General features: G+C 53.6%; 1 protein-coding gene across 1 annotated transcript in view; it reads left to right on the top strand.

The window, feature by feature from the left end:
• Positions 1 to 16976, top strand: part of ANTXRL (ANTXR like) — a 60580-nt gene extending 43604 nt beyond the window's left edge. Inside the window, exons 10-17 of the mRNA XM_082718294.1 lie at positions 2876 to 2974; positions 4227 to 4296; positions 4858 to 4948; positions 6508 to 6693; positions 7805 to 7840; positions 8914 to 8997; positions 10444 to 10521; positions 16090 to 16976. Coding sequence (XP_082574420.1) covers positions 2876 to 2974; positions 4227 to 4296; positions 4858 to 4948; positions 6508 to 6693; positions 7805 to 7840; positions 8914 to 8997; positions 10444 to 10521; positions 16090 to 16317 — 872 coding nt within the window. The 3' untranslated portion in view covers positions 16318 to 16976. The remainder of the gene's footprint in view (positions 1 to 2875; positions 2975 to 4226; positions 4297 to 4857; positions 4949 to 6507; positions 6694 to 7804; positions 7841 to 8913; positions 8998 to 10443; positions 10522 to 16089) is intronic.

Raw genomic sequence — 16976 nt, 5'->3', positions numbered from 1 at the left:
AGCTATCTAAATATGCTTTCCAAGGATGTTTTTACATGAATGGGGTCATGCAGTATGTAACATTCCCCAACCATCAGCACATATTCCATTCTACAGATGGAGGAAGTTTATTTCACTAATCTCCCTGGTCAATATTCTGGTTGTTCCTAACGTGGCTACAGCAGGCTGTGAACACCGTGAGGCTCACTCTGTGGGCATGGGTCAGGATTCCCTGGGTCAATCCCACAAGTAGGATTGCTGCATGAAAAGGACACACGGGATAAATATTGGTCAGTAGAGTCGGATTTCTCCCAAAGAGCCTGTGCTGAACAGCAGGGGGTATTCCCAGAGCCTGACCCTCCCCAGGGCAGTCACGTCCACTCGTGTGACCTTGTCAGTCGCATGGTCAGTGGGTTGCCCTTCCTCACTGCTGGTTTCCTCCTGGCCTCCTTGGGGAGCTCCTCTGTCTGGAGCCCTGGGAGGCCCACTGTACAACTTCTTCTCCAGAAAGAAAATTCTCCATCCAGAAGGACCAGTCTCCCTTCCAGGGGATCCGGGTCCTCATGCCACCCAACCGCTGCGATGCAATGGCCCCTTGTGTAGGAAATGCAGCTCCCTCAAGCCGATGTTAGTCTGTGCTTCATTTTCATCCAGTGGTGGTTACTGTTGGAGGAATTGGGTGGGGGGGTCTTGGAGCAGAAGGCGCAGCTACTGGACAGAGCAAAATCCTTTAACTCCACATCTCTTCTGCTCAAAAATCTGAGCCCATCACCCTGCTTTCCACTTACAGAGTTTTGCCAAAGTGACAGGACCCTCTGAGAGCAGCAGTGCCTGGAGACACAGATGGCACTGCTACAGAGGAGTGATGACTGAGGAGGGCCCCGAGCGCTACAGTGCACACCTCATGGGAAGGGGCCATGTGGGCAGAAGGACAGTGTGCAAGATTCCCGAGGAGTGCAGGCTCTGTGAGGTCCCAGGCTGTCAGGCAGCCCTGCCCTCAGCGGCTGTCCTATATCCTGGGCAAACTGGTGATAGCTGCTCAGAACTAAGAGAAGAGCAGAGACAGCAGAAGGGGGACTTGCCTTGGGCATATGAGATCAGATCCTAGCCCTGTACCTGCCAGGGCTTCAGGGAGAGCCACCTGCCCTCTCTTAGCCTCAGCTTCCTTCTGTGTAACTTAGGACATAATGCCTAGTACGGGCACGTTGGGAGGTGAGGGAAAATAAAAATCATCCCATAGTATATGCTGTTAGTGAGGAGGGTTATTTTGGATGAACACCGGCATTACACACCTTGGCCTGGCACAGATTTGCCCACTTCTGGTTCCTTCTGCCTGTTTGCTAGTGGCAGGAAGAGTCTACTTGCTGTTTTGGCCTCCTCTGGAGCCTGATCTCACCTGCAGCCACACACAGTCTGATGAATTTTCCCTTCTCTGCCTGTATCTAGTAACAATGTGGGCTATGCGTTTACAGTTCTGTCTTGCAAGGAAATACTTCTTTGCAGTAAAAAATCCTGGGTTGTAAAGTGTAAATGCTACTTCTGTGATACTGAGGGGCAGCAGCTACTCTTGGGGTGGCCCTAGCTGGGCTGGCAAAAGGGTTCACAGGAGACAATCCCAAGTGCTCCTTTCTGGCCAATCTCAGAACCCTGTGTCATGGAGGGTCAGGTCCTCAGAGGTATGACAGGGAGCCTGGCACAATCAAATTCAAAGCAGCATTGTGAGATTTGGCAACTGTGTGTGGGAGAAGACACGTCACTTAGAGACAAGAAGTCAGCCCTGAGTGGGCCAGTTCCATCTGTCAGGGGCCAGGCTGGTGCCACGAGCAGGAGGGGTGAGTTGGGATGAAAGGCTGCAGTGTGGGGTGTGCTGGAGTAAAGCAGGTGCTGGCCACGGGGAGTGCTCCCCCAAACTGAAACTGGGCAGTGGCATAGGGAACTACAAACTCACTGATACCAGCTGTTCCTGCTTTCCAAGAAAGCTAGTGATCTGGATTACTAAGGAAATGTGTGGGCTTTACAATGCTAACTCTCATTTTTGGAAAACACCTGAAAGCCTAAAAACCCACATCAACAGGCCAGCGTTCGGCCACGGGTCTAGAATCTATGTGCTTCAAAGCAGAGCATTTGCTGACAGTGCCCTGATCAATGGAAGCTTCGGGGAGATGGGAAAAAGGAGGAATTGGGACAGCCGGTCCAGTTCTGCTAATATGAAGAATTATATCTAGAGAGTAAATTGAGCTAGGGCAAATCAAGCTTCAGGAAGGGGAGTTAGCCCAGCTGGGACAGGAGGCAGTGGTGGAGGCTAATGACCTTGGCCTTGCCGCTGAAGACCTGCATGTTAGCCTGGTGAACTCCCAGAGGGCCAGGCCCACCAGCTGCCCCCTGGTTTTGCTTCAGAAGCCCAGAAGCTCCAGGGGAGCTGTAGCACCTTGTCTGGGGTCTAAGGCCTTCACCTGTCTCCACACTGATAGAGGAAGTGTTTGCTGAACCCCACGTGGGTTGGTTGTAGCCTATCAGGAGGAGGCAGGGGAAAATCATCTGTAGAGTTCCAGAACCACGGCAAAGACAGGAGCGGTCCTTCCCTGGGGGATTCTTCTCCGCAGGGTCACAGACTCAGAGGATATGCAGAGCAAGAGGCAGGGGCTCTGAATGGGCTCTGAATGTCAGGAGTGGAGGTGAGAGGCCCCCCAAGAACCTAAGCCTCCCCTGACACTCCAAGTGCACCCTTGGTGACACCGGGTGAGGATCTGGTCCAGGGGAATCACACGTCTTGGTTTTGACATGTTTGCTTCCTCATAGGAATCCCTAAGCATTCCATTTTGGGGGTGGCCTGCCATGGAAGACAGAGGTGCCCTCAGCTCCGCCTCACACAGCCTTTTGAATGTTGTCTTTGTAGAAAACTATGAATTGATGATTACTGGAACAGGCTTTAATAACGCAAAAAAGAAGGATGACGTTATTTGTAAATTCATCTTCAGCGAAAATAAGTCCTTCAGTAAGTAGCCCCATTGGTGGTGCCTCCAAGTGACAAATCCCCCACCTCAGGCTGCCTTCCCCTCAGCCAGCCAGGCCTTCAGAGCCCTTGCTGACCATGCACTGTGAACATTGCGAGGATAGATCCCCGTGGACAAGGGCAAGGAGGGATCTGACCGAGAAGTTGGGAAGTCCATCAACCGCAAAACACAAGAGCCTCTTGGAGCAGGGCTTTCCCCCTACTGAGAATCGCTCTGGGTGCGGGGTGTGCCCCAGAGCTGCTCTCCCCTCCCTTGGCTCAGCACTCACTTGCCTTGAGTGACAAGGACCCAAATCCATGGAGATTGCTGGTGGAAACAGAGGCAGCCCTGGGGCTCTGAGCGTGGGCCAGGTGCACTGGTAGCTTCCATGGAGGGTAGATCACCTGGGTTGGAGAGAGGCTGCCAGCTGCCAGTCCCGGACCCTGGAATCCTGGCACAGGCGTATGTCACATGTGTGACCTTCACCAAATGAGGAATCTATTCTCAGCCTCTCTTTTCTCTACCATAAAATGGTAGCTGAACTAACTAAGCCATGTTGCCTATGTAAACCAACATTTGGGAAACAGGCTCAGGCGTACCTCTGTAGGGTCGAATGGCTTGAGGAAGTACACGGGTGGACAGGCAGATGTGCCCTCAGTGCTGAAGTGGGTGTGATTCTCCCCAGAGATCTGGGGGGCATGAAGACTTGCTGCGTCATCCTTTGCCTTCCCAGTTACCCCCTGATGCCATCATTTGACCTGATTATAGTATGTTCAGTGACATCTTCCTGCAGGGCCATCTGGTCAACCCAGAGCTACTTCCGGCCAATGCATCACTGCAGGATGAATGTTTCAGTCCCCTAAGGGAAATGGTGTCTCTAAAGGTCAGGACAGGTCCCCCATTCATCAGCACCTGCCCCTTCCCCTCCACTCTCTGTGTCTTCCGTCGCTTTTTGTTGTCTCAGAACTTGTCACTCTCTGCATCTACATTTATTTTGTTCTTTGTTAGTTAGTTTTTAGTCTGTCTCCCTCCAGTCCCTCAGATGTAAGACCCTAGGGAGCTGGGACTCAGGCTGCCTTTTCCATTCAACCAGAGCATTGCACAGGCCTGGTGCACAGTAGGGGCCCAGAGGAAGGCAGAAAGAGGAGCTGGTATCCACCAGAGTGTTAGCTCTGCTTGCTGGGGACCAACTGAAAGGGAAAGATGGGTGGGTGGACATGCCATTAACAGTATTCTCTCATAATTTTCATTTAGGTAAAAAAGCCACCACTGTGGAGGAAAACACCGTGATCTGCCCAGGAGTAAAGATAGATAATCCAGATCAGTAAGTGCTCAGGTCAGGGGCCACACATGTACAGTTTCCATCACTGTAAGGTATATAGAATGTGGCATGCCACCTGTGCTGGGGAAAACATGTCTCTCCGAGAAGGCTCAAGGCATTGTCAACACTTGTCCTTGTTGGTGGTCACACAAGACGCTCAGGGACCTGCTGTGGCGTCTCTGCTGAGGAGGGAGGATACTGGAGATGATGACTCCAGGAATGGCATCTCAGTTCCAGGCAGCTGGTGAGAGCTAAGCCAACATACTCTGTAAATGGAGAGGAATCCAGTATCACCAAGCCACTCTCCCTGGGAACTTAGCCCATGGCCACAAGGACATCTGACCTCATGTAAGGCTCCCTGTGCCTGGTCAGTCTTCACTGCAGAGGTTAAACTCAGGTGCTTATGATGAGCCCCTCCCTTTCCCCATGTCATGTGCTCACTGGTGACCCCACAGTGCAATGAGCAAATCAGTGCAAGGAGAGCCACTGGCTATGGTTTGAGCAGAGTGCAAGAACTGTGCCCACCCAGGCTGCTGATCACTTTCTGCCATTTCTCTGCTTTAGGGTGGTCTTCGTTGAAGTCAGCCTAAATAATGGCATCAACTTCATCAGCAGCGGTGCTAACATCACGAGCAAGAACTGCGTGAGCCCCAGGGTAAGACTTCAGCCTCCCTCCTGGGCTGTCCAGAACACCTACGCTGAGGAAGCAGACAACCTGGGGGGAAAGAGGGAAGGACAGGGTGCCAAGGGCCTGAGTAGTGGCTCCTGCAGACAGGCATCTGGGGCAGCTTCTCATAGCCAGCTTGGGGCCCTCAGCCTGTCATCAGCAAGCTGTCCCCACACTCAGGCTTCTCAGGTGCCCTGAGAGTGGGACCACAGGAGACCCTGCAATGCAGCCACCTGTCCCGGCCTTGCAGAAACTCATGTCACTGGAGGCACATGAAAGAGGACAGCCAGAGCCCTGAGCCTAGAAATGGTGCTGAGCCTCTGACACATGCCTCCCCCTTGCCACCTCCCCTGGCCCAGCTGTTTTGGGGGGAAGCTCAGAGCTCCATCCTTCATTCCAGACAGGCAGCTGAGAGAGCCTGGGGGGCTGTGGGCTAGGAGCCAGAGTCCAGGACCTCTGGGACACTGGGACACTCCAAATCCAAGTCCCGGACACAGGACATCTAAAGGGTGGGGCCAGGTGCTGGTACAGCTGGTACCTCATAAGCTGGTACAGCTGACATGCCCATCACTGGCCCAAGCCCCAGCCCACTTGGGAACCACGCCCCCCACAGTCATTTGGCAGAGACCATCAGCCTCCCCTCTACCTCCACCGCTTTCTTGTGATCCTCAGCTGTCCCTCTCTGCTAGCGCTCTCTAACCCTACTCTCCTGCAATGGGAGGGGAAGCAACCAGGGCTGTGGGAAGGGCCTGGGGCTCAGCTCAAGGACAGGCACATAAGCAAAGAAGGTTCTGCTCCCAGGTTCCTCCTCCTCAGAGCTCCATGTCTTCTGGATACCGGGCATAGGGCACCATGACATGGGCGACAGAGAGCGTTAGGATGGAGAAGACAGCTGCCTGGGAGGAGGGATGATGGTGCCTAATTGCCACCACCGTAGTGTCTTGTCCCAGCCGGGGAGAATCCCAGCAGTGCTGACAGTCCTCCGACTGTGTCTTCGTTTATGCCTGGACATACATTCCTGAATCAGCAGACTGACTCACCCATGTGCCCATCAGGAGTCCCACCAACTCACAGCCCACCCCCTGCAGACACATGTCAGAAAGACCTCAGGAGGAGCCACACCACCCTGGGCTCTGACCCTGCCTCTCCCTTCAGCTGCTTTGTCTCCTGGACACAGACCCTCAGTCTTCTCCCTCCCCTGCCTCTGGGAAAGGAGACCACTTAGCTTAGGGCAGGGCTGTGCAGCATGTCCGCCAAGGGGTGTAGAGAGGACTGGCTTTGTCCCACCATGGGGATTCTGCTCCCTGGTCAGGGCTCTGGGACAGAGCCTCTGAGCAGGGCTGGTGGTGCACTCTGTGGCCGAGGGCTCTTCAGTGGCTCTCTGGGTGCTGTCTCTGTCCTCCAGTCTTTAGTGTTTCCTGGGGTGGGGAAATCTGAGGTCCATGGGAACAGGTGGATGGGGAGGTCTGGTGTGGGTAACTAGGGTATGCTCCCAGTAAGAGGTCACTCATGCCCACCCCTGTTGCTGACATGTGTGCTTTCTGCAGAATGCGCCAGAACAGATTCCACTTCCCGTTCCAAATGTCCCTCTACTACCAGTCCAGCCTGTCACACCATCACCTAGCAAAACATATCTTCCAGATATGAACCCTGTCGTCTTGGCTGGGATCGTCATAGGCCTGGTCTTACTCCCGTTTCTTATCTGGTGCATCTGGCGATATTGCTTCAAAAAGGTAAGTAACATCTCAAACATAGTCCCATTCCTGGCACCATGCCAATAGCATGAGGGACTCAGCCTCCCAGCCTCACCCCCAGATTCTGCCTGTGGCAGCTGCCCATCAGCAACCAGGTCCTCACAGGAACAACCAGAGGCACAGCCTGTCTTCTGCTCCCAGGCAGAGACTCACCATGTGTCTAAGGGCCGCCGGCCTCACACATGTCTCTGGAGGTGGCCTGTGAGCTGCCCTGGACGCTGGGGAGAAGCCACTCCAGGACCCAGACGCCAGGGAGGCTTCACAGCAGCCAGGCTTCTGGATACTCAGACAGACTGAGCACCAGACAAGGCCTCTGGTGTTGAGGGAAGAGGGTGGGTCTTGCAGGAGGCACTGAGAGCCCCAAGGGAGAATCCTGCTGGCTGGCAGGGGTCCTGACCTCTGGGACAGCTGAGCCTTAGACACCAACAAGAATCTTTGCACTCATCCAGGATGTCTGGCCTTCCTTCCTCCTTGCTAAGGGCCAGGGCATGCTGGGCCCCTTGCTGGCCATAGAGGCCTAGGAATGGACCTGACACCAGCCTTGCCCTCAGGAACTTACAGTCCTGTGTCTTTGTCTGGATGGGTATCTGGGGGTGGAGGGTAAAATGTCACCTTCATAGTGTGTGGCAAGCAGAGCCTTAGCAAAGGACAAATACTGGTCCTGGGGGGAAGGGAGGAGCGTAGACACACTGGCCACTGGGTTTGAGAGAGCCCCGGCCAGATCTGGTGAAGGAAGAGGGGATGACAGATGGTGGGAAAGGACAGAACAAACCTGCAGGACACCTCTCCTGCGGGAGAGGTGGAGCTCCCTCTGCCACGCCCTCCTCTACCACGGACCAGGGAGCCTAGTCCGGCTGTCTCCCCATGCACCCTCCAGGGAGCTCCGATCCCCCTTGATAACTCAGGAGCCTGAGGCTCCGGGCGGTGCAGCTGGTTGACCAGAGACCCATGGGCAGTGGCTTGCAGAGTGACACTCCAAAGTCTGTGTTCTGTCCAACTGCTACTTTATAGGGACCCCTCCTGTCTGCATGGTGGAGCCAGCTCCCTCCATGCCACTCCAGCCTGTGTCCATGTCTCTTTAACATTCTAGAAAAAGGAGATACCAGCGGTGCATATAATAGAAAGGGTAAGTCATGATTTTGGTCCTGTTGCGGTCTGCTCCCTCAATGCCCACACTGAATGAACTTCACACACAAGGGCTCCTGCTGCCTGTGGGATATTTGCATCCTCTGCCCCAGCACCTCCCAGCTCCCTGGGCAAAGAGAGCTGGCAGAAAGAAGAGATTAACCGAGGGACGGGGGCAGCCTCAGAAGGACTTGGGACTCATAACACCCTTCCCATGTGTGCAGCTCTGCTGCTCCAGGGCCTTTGCCCCCGAATTAGCAACTTGAGGTAGCCCGTTTCAGCAAGCACTGGGATCCCTATTAAAATATATGGACTTTGGATCAATTTCCAAAGGACTGTTTGAGAGAGTCGGGTGAACTTTGAGAATAGGAACCTTAGACTTCAAACGTTGGTCCTCTGCCTGGACTCTGATGTATGTTGGGCTGCATATTGTTGATCTCCATCCCTGTCCCCTGGCAGGGCCAGGAGCTTGGCTAGGGTGGGACTCTAGGGACATGAGGGGCTGTGGAGGTTGGAAGGTGTCTTACCTGGCATCGAGCTGGGAGACAGACCCAGTCCAGGTGAGCACAGAGAACCAGGGTCAGGGGAGCAGACTTGGATATCCCAGGGTGGGGGCCCAAACCAGGCCCCAGAAGAAGGAGTTATATGGGGACTCAGTGTCCTGAAGTGGGTACCCGAGCCTGATGGCTGGTAGGAAGCAGGCCTCACCGCCTATGGCTGTACAGGGACTGGGTGCAGTGCCACGTGCTGAGAAAGGATCTGCCAGGGTCAGGTGAGTGCGGCCCTGTCCCCTGCCAATGCTCCCACCCAGACAGCCCTCCTGTACACTGCACAACCCCAAGACTGGGCTTCTCCCCCAAGGGCGGGTAAAGCCATTTCTGCAAACAAAAGGAGTTTGCTTATTTTCACATGGAGAACACTGTCCTGGTGCAGGGTGCTCCTCATTTGTCCTTGAAAACTCTCTTGTGCTTTTTTGAGTGGGCAGAGCTTGGACAGGTGCTAAGAGGTTAGATGACATGGGTCTACACTGAGGAGCTGCCAGACCCACGAGCAGACTCTGCTTTCTCTTCCTAGGAGCCAGCGAGGAAATGTATGGAGTCATGCCCAACGATGGTCATCCCCTGTGGGTGCCAAGGAGGCGGAATAAGACGGATAGAGGTGAGACGGGCGTTAGAGAGGGTGCGGTCACCCTGCAGGTGGGGCTGAGGGAGAATGAGAGCAGCCACTTCATGCTCCACAGGCCTGGACCCAGAAACTATGGCTGAGGTGGAAATGAACTTTACTGAAACTGACATTGATCCCTTGGCACTAGAGAAAAAGCAGAGAGAACCCTGATCCCCAAGCCCAGGAGAGAACAGAAAGGGAGGGCTTCTGCCACCACTACCACACGGGGCCCAGCACTAGGGTCTCCCCCTCGGCATGGGCCCAGGTTTGCAGACGCTGGTAGCTGGCTACAGCTTGCCAGTCCTGGGCTTGCTCAAGAACTGCTGAGCAGCTCCAGCAATGGCTTGGTGTTCAGCAGCCAGCAGGGGGATGACGAAACACAAGCTCAGTCATAAACAGGCTCCCACGGGTCAGATGTTATGTTAGTCACCGTACAGTACATCATTAGTTTTTGATGCAGTGTTCCAGGATTCATTGTTTACATATAACACCCAGTGTCCCATGCAATATGTGCTCTCCTTAATACCCATCACCAGGCTCACGCATTCCCCCACATCCCTCCCCTCTAAAACCCTCAGTTTGTTTCTCAGAGTCCAGTCTCCCCCTCCGATTCCCCCCGCTTCACTTCTCTTAATGTCCTCCATGCTATTCCTTATGCTCCACAAACAAGTGAAACCATATGATAATTGACTCTCTCTGCTTGACTTATTTCACTCAGCATAATCTCCTCCAGTCCTGTCCATGTTGATACAAAAGTTGGGTATTCGTCCTTTCTGATGGGGGCATAATTTTCTGTTGTATATATGGACCACATCTTCTTTATCCATTCGTCTTTTGAAGGTCATCCCAGCTCTTTCCACAGTTTGGCGACTGTGGCCATTGCTGCTATGAACATTGGGATACATATGGCCATTCTTTTCACTACTTCTGCATCTTTGGGGTAAATAAGGAAATTTTTTACAGGAGAATTCTGAGCAAGGTTTGTTCACCATTAAAAGTATCCAGAAATACCAGTGGCTCCTGCAAGCCTTGCATTCGTCTGCTCAGCTGTGTGAGGGACTGAGCTAACTCCATTGTCCTGGGGACCCAGTGACATGAAGAGACCAGAGCCTCATGGAGGACAAGGTCTGCAGGAAATGTTCTCACTCCAGGACGTGCTAGGCCCCCACCCAGTGAGGGAGCCCCCAACCCTATAGGGGGCTGTGAGGACAGGAATGAGGAGGCCCCAGGCAGCCCAGCGTGAGGAAGACATGTTTCAGACTCCAGAGACCCCAAACACACAAGGCCACCAGGCCCCTGCCCCAGATAGACGCTGCAGGGCTCCCTCAGTGTGTTCCTGGGGACAGAGCCCTCTGGGACCATCTCAAGTCAGAGAGGACTATACCCTCTGGAGGTGACCGCCATGCCTACAGCTTCCCCATGGCCACATCTGCTTTTCAGGGAAAACTGGATACCCTGTGTGACTTTGTTCAAAGCTGCAACCAAGTGCCATTGATATGGTGTCAGCCTAAGAGAAAGGTAAGCAGGGGCACAGGGATGCTCTCCATGGGCCAGCAGGCCTTTGCTCTTTGCCCTTGACCGTTGCACTCCGGGACTGTGGGTCAGAGATTTTGTCCAGGCACCTTCCAGGGAGGATGCCAAGATGTGGAGAGGTGGTGTTCATGAGCCTCACAGGCCGATTTGGGTCTGGCACCTACATTTTCATGCACATCCTCTCCAGAATAACAGGAAAGTTCTTATGACCCAGCGCCTCCAAACTTAAGTCAAAGAAGCTGTAAAGGGAGGCCAGCCACAGAGTTCTCCTGGCCCTGACCATCATCCCTCCCCACTGAGCTCCCCACTGGAGGTCTGCTGGCTGCCGCCATCCACTGAGACTCTCCTGCATGGCTCACTCTTGTGCCAGGACTAGTGGAGGGCATGGTGACACCCCCATGTTGTTGGCCAACACTGAAAGCTTTTACCAGGTAGTAGAGTCCCTCCTTGTGTCATTGCCTGTGACAACAGGGAGAAGCCAGCTTATTACAGGTGCCCTCCATGGAACTGAATATTAGTGACAGCTTGTTGTTCTCAGATCTTCCTGTGGGCCAGCTGTCAGTCTAAGAACGCTACATATTTTGACTATGTACTCCTGCCAGCAACTCCATGTGCAAGTGCTACTAATATGCCCTTCTTTACAAAGGGAGAGCTAAGGCACAGAGGTCTAGTGACTTACCCCAGGTCACAAAGCCTGGGAGTGGCAGAGCTGGACTTGACCTGGCTCTACCCATCTCCTTGCCCTGCCCCCTGTCAGGTCAGGATCTTGATCCCATGATGGTCACCCCACAAACACCACAAGGCTCAGACTGAGGGCCCACGAAGACCATGCTCCTGGCTCACCATGGCTGACCATGCAGAGGGTCTCAGACCCTTTGCACAGACTGGCCCAGGGGCCTGGAGGACATTGAAGTCCCCAGAAGCCCTAGTGAGAACCACATTAGTCACTTCTTTGGATCAGGCAAGCACGGCTCTCCCTCGGTACCAGGTGGGCATTTCGGAGTCCAGGACAGGCCTAAGGGGCTCGGGACACTGCTGAGGAGACACCCCCGATGCATGCTGACCCCCAGCAGGGCCACCATGTAGTGTCAAAGGTGCCAGGGCTCCTCTGGGGCTGGGCTCTGGGCTCTGGGTCTGAACAGGGCCCTCAGTCCCAGCCATGCTCACACAGAATTCCCTTCTCCATCTGATTCTCCTGGAGCCTCTTCCCAGAACCGCAGCCCCATGATGGTCACATGAGCACCACACCAACCCTGTACCCTGAATCCACCCAGCGGTGCCCACTCAGGGCGGAGGGATGGAGCAAGACATGGAGGGAGGCCTGAGACCAGATGGAGAACAAGGAAGGGATACCAGAAAGGGCCATCCTACCCGTCCAGGTGAGGGCAGGGTGCTGAATGACCTTCCAGAAGGGTCACATTCCTAAGACCCCAGATGAAGGGTGGCAGAATTCAGACTCACGCATTGTGGGGCACTGCCAGCTGCCCACGGCTCTGCCAGACCGCTGCCATGCCAGCTCTGGAGCTTGCCCAGCCCCCTCTGTAGCCAGGAGGGACCCTGTGTGTGTGCCGATGGCCAAACACTGTCCGAGAGGTCAGGAAAGAAGCAAAGTCCAACGGAGAGCAAGTTCAACACCCAGGGCTGTCTGAAGTCAATCCTCTCATCCTGAGCAGACCTGGGAGCCCATTAACTAAGCCCTGTGGGAGGCGGCTCCCTCCCCATTCATCTGTCCCCTCCTGACCTTGTCCCTCCAACCATCCTCCTGGAGTCCTGAGTATTGGTAGGCCCCCAGGACTGCAGTATGTGCAGGGTGCTGGCACCTTCTCTTTAAGCCTTCAATGCACTGGTCCCAGGCCCTAGTCAACCAGAAACCAAAGGGTCTGAATATCACTGGGACCTGCAGTCTCTGCATACCAACACAGCCCCAAGCCTAGATCCCCAGCCCAGGCTGCTTGGGGTTAGAGATGGGCGTGGCCTGGGGCTTCCACGTGGGAAAGCAGATACTGCAGATGGTTATAAAATGACTACGACTCTTCGCACCACCACCCCTACTACCTTTAAATCTCCAGATTTTTTCTAAAAACTTTCCTTTCTAAACTGACTTTCCCTATTGACATATACAAATGGTACAGCAAGACTCAGTCTAGTGGCTTAATCTTGACCCAAACCCTGGCTCCCCGGTGAGATCAGTGTCTCTTCACTCCTTGCTTTATCCCAGAGCAGTGCACTAGTTCACAGATGCTGGTACTGTTAGTTCTGCCAGGTAAATCAGGCCCCCTTACCCTCCCCCACCGCAGGTGCTGCCCACAGTCCTAGAACTGTATCCCGGGGTGTGTAATCCGTGTGCCCCCCGAGAGGCTCTGCATAGCAGCTCCTTTCAAGGGACTGCTCCTGCCATTTACACAAAGCCCGCAGACAGGCTGGACACTGTCCTGAGGGCTCTATACAACCGACTCCTCCATCTCCCACACCTCCATGGGAGAGAGAGCTGAGGCCCACACAGTTAAGTCTTCTGCCCAGACTGGCCCCCGCGTGAAGCTCTTAGGACAACACCAGCAGCCCAGTGCCTTGCGGCCATATGACTGTCTCTCTCTTCTGCAATGTGGTCACTTCTCAGCATGTCACAGCTGTGGAAACTGAGCCTCTGAAGTTAGTGATGGACTTGAAGTGACAGGGTTATGGAGGGCTGCCGCAGGGCAATGAATGGCCCCGGGGGAGACTCACGTCCAAGTTCATGCTCTGACCCTGTACCAGACTATGAGGGCAGTAGGGAAACACGTGGAATGTACTTCTGTCCACAGTGCAGTGTCTTAGATGGGCAAACAGTTGTGGATGTCAACACCTTACTTTCCTAATGTGCTGCTGACAGACCTTGGGCATGTTTGCCAGAAAAGAGTTTCTCCAGGGAACAAGCAGAGCTGGATACAGATGGGCCTTATGATGCATTCGTAGTCCAGGAGCTCCTGAGTCTTTGCCCTTACCTACAGAGGGAGCTGCACCAGGGATGCGTGTGTGACAAAGCTGGGACATGGCTTTACACCCACCCCCCCGGAAGGCTGAACTGACAGGCAACTATCAAGCCAGTGAATTTGGGGAAGGTCTCACATGTAACTCTGGGATTGTGATAGCAGCTGGCTCCCCTGTGCTCTGCAACCCTCCCTTCTCCCTGACCCCAAATTCACACAATCTCTCTCTCTTTCTCTTTCTTTCTCTCTCTCTCTCTCTCTCTCACACACACACACACACACACACAGAGGCATGCCCAAGCATGTGCAAGGACACGTGCACACATGCACATATTCCTCATGAAGTAGCAGGAAATGCAATAATGGTTAAAATAATAATGCTTTAAAGCACCGGAGGTTAGGGCTAGCAAGCGACTGTTTGCCGGTAGATTCAAGGATAGTCCTTCACCTGTGCAGGCCTGAGCTGACGGAAGAAATGAGGGGTCACTGGCTTAGATCATCAAATGGTAAGAAGGCAGAGAGGAAGGAGACCCCCCTCAATGACCAAACTCCTCCACTCACCCCTTGACACTTGCACCACAGATTCAGGGTCTCTGTGTCCCTCCAGGGTTCCCAACACATGGGGCCCCTCATTCCTCCCAGCTACCTGTGGGCAGATCCAGCCAGCAGCTCCCAGGGATAGGCTTAGGCATGGGGGAGAGGGTGGACCTCAGTACCGATGCCCCACAGTCATCTCTTAACAAAATCAGAGGGATCCCCAGCAGTTGCTAGGTCTAGAATAATCTGTTCACATTCTGGAGTAAATAAGCAGAAATAAAAGAGGTAGAAATAAAGATAAGATACAAGATTCCAATCTATTCTCAATAGCAGCACTCCCATGCATCTGGGCAGCACGAGTGTACTGACCTATAACGAAACCACAGAGCTTTACTCATCGCTAGAAAGATTTGAGAACATGAAGACCTTACCCCGTTGCCAGCTTTTCCTAGAGGAACTCATGGGCTTAGTTCTCCTTTAGTGGAATTGTAAAGAACATATTTAGGAAAAGCTGATTTTAAGTTTACACACATACACACACACACACACACACACACACAGGAACCGTTAAGAATAGAAGTTTTTGATGTGATCCTGGGGCAGGGATGGAGCTTGGGGGTTGCTCGGAGGGGAGGATCCCATGCGGTCTGAACTAGGGGAGTGCAGAACAGGTGACCAGGGGAATGGACACAGCCGAGCTGGCCTAAACAGGGAGCCTGAGGGCCTGGATGGTCCGTGGGTACACAAGAAGGTGAGAATGGACAGGTGACCCGAGACACATGTGGCTCAGGACAGGGTCTGGGCCAAGTAGACCCTAAGGCTGGGCCTGATGCCCTGGAGGCTGGGGAGAAGGAGGCAGGAGAGGCGAGCAGGGATAATATGGGGAGCCAGCTAGAGGGCAGCCGCAGAACACACGCCTGGGCTGTGGGTCTGGGAGTAAGAATGGCCAGCTAGGGAGTAGAGATCTTAAAAGGGATTGCTGATAAAGGATCAAAAAACTTGCTATCTGCAGAGAGTTCAAGATTCTATTCAGAGTGGTTACCGTGGGTGGTAACTTCTGTTTCCTTGTGCACATTTGTCTGTATTGTCTGGATTCTCTACAACGATCAGGAAAAGCAAAAATACTTACCTGTGAAAGATAAAATATTAACCTAATGGACACTAAGGTGATGTTGCATAGAATGTGGCCTAGAAAGTGACAGTTTAAAATGTATGTGAGTCTTGCTGTCCCACTAGCAAAAGTTACCACAAGGAGTCCTTGCCCATCTCTGGGCTCGTCTCCACTCTGCACAGAGGGGTTCAGGTCCCCAAGTGTGTGTTTCTCAAAAGTTCAATTGACTAAACTTCCTTGTGGGTGTGAAAAAGGATAAGGTCTGGCTCCAGGTGTCCCAGGTTCATTGAAAACACACTTAGAAACCCAATGGGTCTCAGAGGTTTTAGGTATGTTGTTTTTCTAATGTAGCTATATTAGGAGGGAAAGCCAAGGTCATTCTCAAGGGTTTGGAAGGATTTTTTTTTTAAAGATTTTATTTATTTATTTGTCAGAGAGAGATTACAAGTAGGCAGAGAGGCAGGGAGAGGCCGGGGGGAGCAGGCTCCCTGCTGAGCAGAGAGCCCGATGCAGGGCTCTATCCCAGGACCCTGGGATCATGACCTGAGCCAAAGGCAGAGGTTTAACCCACTGAGCCACCCAGGCGCCCCTGGAAGGACTTTTAAAACGAGGGTGATGATGATGACAGTCCCAATAAGAGAAAGCAGCTGTCCGGGCCCTCTGTCACTCACGGGCACTCAAGGTAACACTTCGAATGAATGAATGACAGGTCCACAGAAGTCCCAAGTCTGCCTCACTGCACGTGAGGACTGAAGGGTCTTTCTGGGGACCAACAGGCTCCCACAGATCCAGCAGAGGGATCAGTGGGGATCTGGGCAACAGGAACAGCATGGGCTTAGGTAGAGAAGGTGCTCGGCAGGCCCCAGCAGCCGGAGAAAGCCCAGCGTTCTGCTCCAGCGCCATCTCAGCGACCGTCTCTCTCTCTCCTCTTCCCTGCAGGGCCGGTGCTTCAACTTCACCCTAGTGAAACCCCTCTGCAGGCAGTTGCCCTGCAGCGGGAAGGTCTGCCTTCCATCCAGCCAGGCATGCTTCCCCATCAACAGCTGCTACTCACGGTGCCAGCGCCCCCTCCCCACGTGCTCCCGGCTCCCCTCCCGGATGCTGCCACTGATCTCTACCCCGACCCGGGCAGTCTGCGGAACCACTTTGTCCCTCCCGCCCCCTTAGCCCAGCCTCTAATGCACCAAAACCCCCAGATTATTAAGAGCCCTTGTGCACTGAATTAGACATATGTATTGAGTCTTGGTTTGCAGTCAAAGGAGTTGGAATCTATTGCTGATCAGCAAGAGAGTTTGTTACCGGGAGAACATCGCTGCACTGTGTGAGACGTGTCTATACTGCTCCTGCCAGGACAGAGCGCCCTGGTGTCTGCTGGATGCAGACATGGATGCCTCCCACCTCCCACAGCCAGCTCTTCATCGGTCACCAAGGGCTGCAACGCCCGGGGTCCTGGCCAAATTCTGCTCCTTGAAAAAAATGCCCCAATGTCTCTGAAATATGAATGCAATGCTGTGTTTTGTTCCCTAACTTTGTGCAGAGGGAAAACTTGAGTCTCTCCCCTCCTTCACTCCACAGTCTTCGTGTTCATAGTTTGGCTACCCCCACTTCTGAATGTGTCCTAGAAAGAGGCAAACCCCCTACAGTTCACCAAACACAAGGGCGACTTCTCTTTTCCAGCTACCCCAGATAGTCCCTAAGCCCAGGAGAATGTTAGAGGACCCTCTCCATTTCCCTAGAGAATGTACACCCTCCCCTACTGGCCGTGAGCCCTCGACAGGACCATACCCAGTCATCTCCAACCCGCGCTGATAGGAAATGAAAGTCCT

This window comes from Mustela nivalis (assembly GCF_964662115.1).
Source record: "Mustela nivalis genome assembly, chromosome: 2".
NCBI classification, from domain to species: Eukaryota; Metazoa; Chordata; class Mammalia; order Carnivora; family Mustelidae; genus Mustela; species Mustela nivalis.
This window is presented reverse-complemented; position numbering and strand designations above follow the sequence as displayed.